General features: G+C 41.4%; 1 protein-coding gene across 2 annotated transcripts in view; it reads left to right on the top strand.

The window, feature by feature from the left end:
• CCNE2 (cyclin E2) overlaps positions 1 to 3023 on the top strand; it is a 25934-nt gene that overhangs the window by 13635 nt on the left and 9276 nt on the right. For both annotated transcript variants that reach the window (XM_019527951.1, XM_019527950.1), the window contains exons 6-8: positions 207 to 353; positions 1520 to 1615; positions 2741 to 2875. In XM_019527951.1, coding sequence (XP_019383496.1) covers positions 207 to 353; positions 1520 to 1615; positions 2741 to 2875 — 378 coding nt within the window. The remainder of the gene's footprint in view (positions 1 to 206; positions 354 to 1519; positions 1616 to 2740; positions 2876 to 3023) is intronic.

Here is a 3023-nt window from a genome sequence, read left to right as displayed (position 1 = left end):
CCCGGGGGGGGGGGGGGGGGAAACCCCCCCCCCCCAAACCCCCCCCCCCCCCCCCCAGTATATTGTAAACATGGCTACCTTTAGCACATGTCAGGGACAAAGATCACTGACCATTAAACGTGTTAGAAAGCATAATGCTGGGAAGAAATTATCAAGCTTTTCAGAAAAGTGCTTGAACTAAAATTTGTGTTGGTCTTTTTTTCTAGGTCTGTGAAGTGTATGCACTTCACAGGGAAACCTTTTACCTGGCTCAAGACTTTTTTGATAGATTCATGTTGACACAAAAAAATATCAATAAGAACATGCTTCAGCTTATAGGAATTACCTCATTATTCATTGCTTCCAAACTTGAGGTAAGTTGCTGTTTGTGGAGTTCTGTATTGCTGGTTGGAATAGTGTTTGTGATTTTTTTTTTTTTCTTTCTATTTTTATTAGAACTTCTGTAATCATTTTGGAGGGAGGAGAGTTATCAACATAAGCCTTCAGAATGTTTTGAACCTAGTAGTAATACAAGTAAAGCCTGTGTGAAGACAGAAAAAATAATTGTACTGCTTAAAGGGAGGGCTTACCATGATTCAGCTGAATCCTAACTGCTATTTTGTGGCTTTTAACTCCCACTTACCACAATATATTTTACCACCTGTCTTGTTTGGGTAAATCACTGCTTCACTTATGCATGATTGGGGCAGGCAGATGAACCAGTGGATCATCTGTTCTGCCCCCCACCTTCCCAGGTATAACTGTCTGTGCACACCCATAAAATTGTCAGTCCTCTGGTGAAGAAACCACATGTGCGACACAGCTTAAACCATGTAAGCTTTCTTCATCAACATAGCTGAATTTATATCTGGAATTTTGTTGGTTTAGAGTCTGACTTTTACTCTTACCAGTGTAATTTGTATGAGCAAGACTTTGTAGGGCAGATGTGACCTGGCTTTTGTCTAGGTTTCTGCCATAATATTGCTAAGATAATGTTATTGACAATGCAGTAGAGAGTAAGCCTTAGAAAATGGGATGGTAATTGGTGTAACTCACAACAGCTTTATTGGTCTGTTACAGCTGTTTAAATAGCCAAGCGTCTACTTTCTAGGATGTTTTAGTCAAGGATGACCCTGCCTTGTGCAGGGGGCTGGACTAGAAGATGTCATGATATCTCTTCCAGCCCTACATTTAAGATGATCCTATGAAGTGAGGGTTATAGAACATGAAAATAGTATAAGTAGGAAACAATTCAAATCCCTTGGCCAACATTTCCCCTCTAAATAAAAAATGTTCTAATAAATATATGGAATCTGGAATATCTACTCTACCCATTTCTGCATATGTAGGTTCCAATTTGCATTAGTCATAGAAAAAACAAACTACTTTGTTTTTATCATAAGAAATAACTGAAGAACTATTTTGTGTGAAAGGTAAGTTATCTCTAATAGTGGGGGAAAAGTTGTGAAATGCCTTCTTACAGTTTTTTGCAGAATCCAGAACTGTTGTAATGTTTACAATCTTTTTTTCCTATAAAAAGGAAATCTATGCTCCTAAAATACAAGAATTTGCCTATGTTACTGATGGTGCTTGCAGTGAAGATGATATCATAAGAATGGAACTCATTATATTGAAGGTAACAACAGTCTCTCAAGTTGGTTGTGTGGTGGCTGTATTCTAGCAACTTATTTCATGACTTTCTCCTAATACAAGCAAAAAGTATTTTAAGTTTAGCATCTGCCATTGGGTGAATGGCTCATTTAAGATGCTCACTTTTGCAGAAACCCTTCATTTTTGTCTTCTGCAAGAAAAGGTTGGGTTTCTGAGCCCTTGGTAAGTCTTTAACAAGTGACCCGTAACCCTGGCTTGCTACTCTACAACCACAACAATAACTCTTCTGACTGCAGGGGCATGTCCCAACAGGGGCTCACATGCAGTTTGCAGTGCCTCCAAAGCAGTAGCACATGTGAACCGATTTGCACTGTTTGTTTGCAGCATGGCATAGTTAATTTGTTTGTAGCTTTCTGGTAATAGGAGATCCTGGTGTCAAAAAAATGCCCCTAAAGCAGTGTGGTGCACATGGCAGCAGTGTGCTGCCAGAAAGGGATCCTGGCTAGGCTGGCTTTGGCTGCCCTGGGAGGTCCCAAAGACTCCAGGTACTGGCCCCAGCCTCCTCTGTCCCACCCAGGTAACTGCTATGTGCTGGGGCATGTGCAGAGACAAATATATGCCACTGTTGTTTGTCTCATGGGAAATGTGTGGCCCTTAACGTGTGTGCTTATCAGGACATGCCCCAGGTCTGCAAAAGGGTCCTTGCCTGGCCTGGGCAGAATCCTGTTTTGTAGAGATGTTTGGTTCTTCACTGAATGGAATCAAGCTTTTAAAACTTCAGAAACCACTATGGACATAAATCACTCTTCCCTGCTCCACTCTGTGAATGAACTAGGTATATCTTGGTGGAGAGCATATTTTGCCTCTTGTGGGCATCTTGTGCATAAGGATTATTATCTGCTTGGTAATGGTGAAGGGAGGAGTAGGAGAGGCATTCTGGTTCTTTTTACATAAAAGTTATATGTGGGGTCTTGGATGGCATTTTTAGATGTCATTCATGGCAGTTGGGTCTAACCTAAATGGGGAGGGAGGCAACTAAATTGAATGGGAAATGGGGAACCAGATGCAGAACATCTAGAGCTGTATTTTTGTGGGGCAAGAATGCTTTATGCTCTTAGTTCTAGGGCAGTTAAATGTTGTTTATTTGCAGGCTTTAAAATGGGAACTGTGTCCAGTGACCATCATTTCCTGGCTGAATCTTTATCTTCAAGTGGATGCTCTGAAAGATGTTCCAAAAGTGCTGCTACCTCAGTATTCTCAGGAAAAATTCATTCAGATAGCACAGGTTGGTAGTTCTCATTTAGTGCACATTATTAGTGTTCCTTTGTGGGGACAGAAGTATATTTGATGTGTCAACAGAGACTAACCAAGCAGGGTGCAGGGCCCCATCCCTGGACGTGAGGAAGCCAGCAGCAGATTCAGAGGGCGGGGAG

This window comes from Gavialis gangeticus, unplaced genomic scaffold (genome assembly GCF_001723915.1).
Source record: "Gavialis gangeticus isolate Ggan-Ray unplaced genomic scaffold, GavGan_comp1, whole genome shotgun sequence".
In the NCBI taxonomy this organism is placed as follows: domain Eukaryota; kingdom Metazoa; phylum Chordata; order Crocodylia; family Gavialidae; genus Gavialis; species Gavialis gangeticus.
This window is presented reverse-complemented; position numbering and strand designations above follow the sequence as displayed.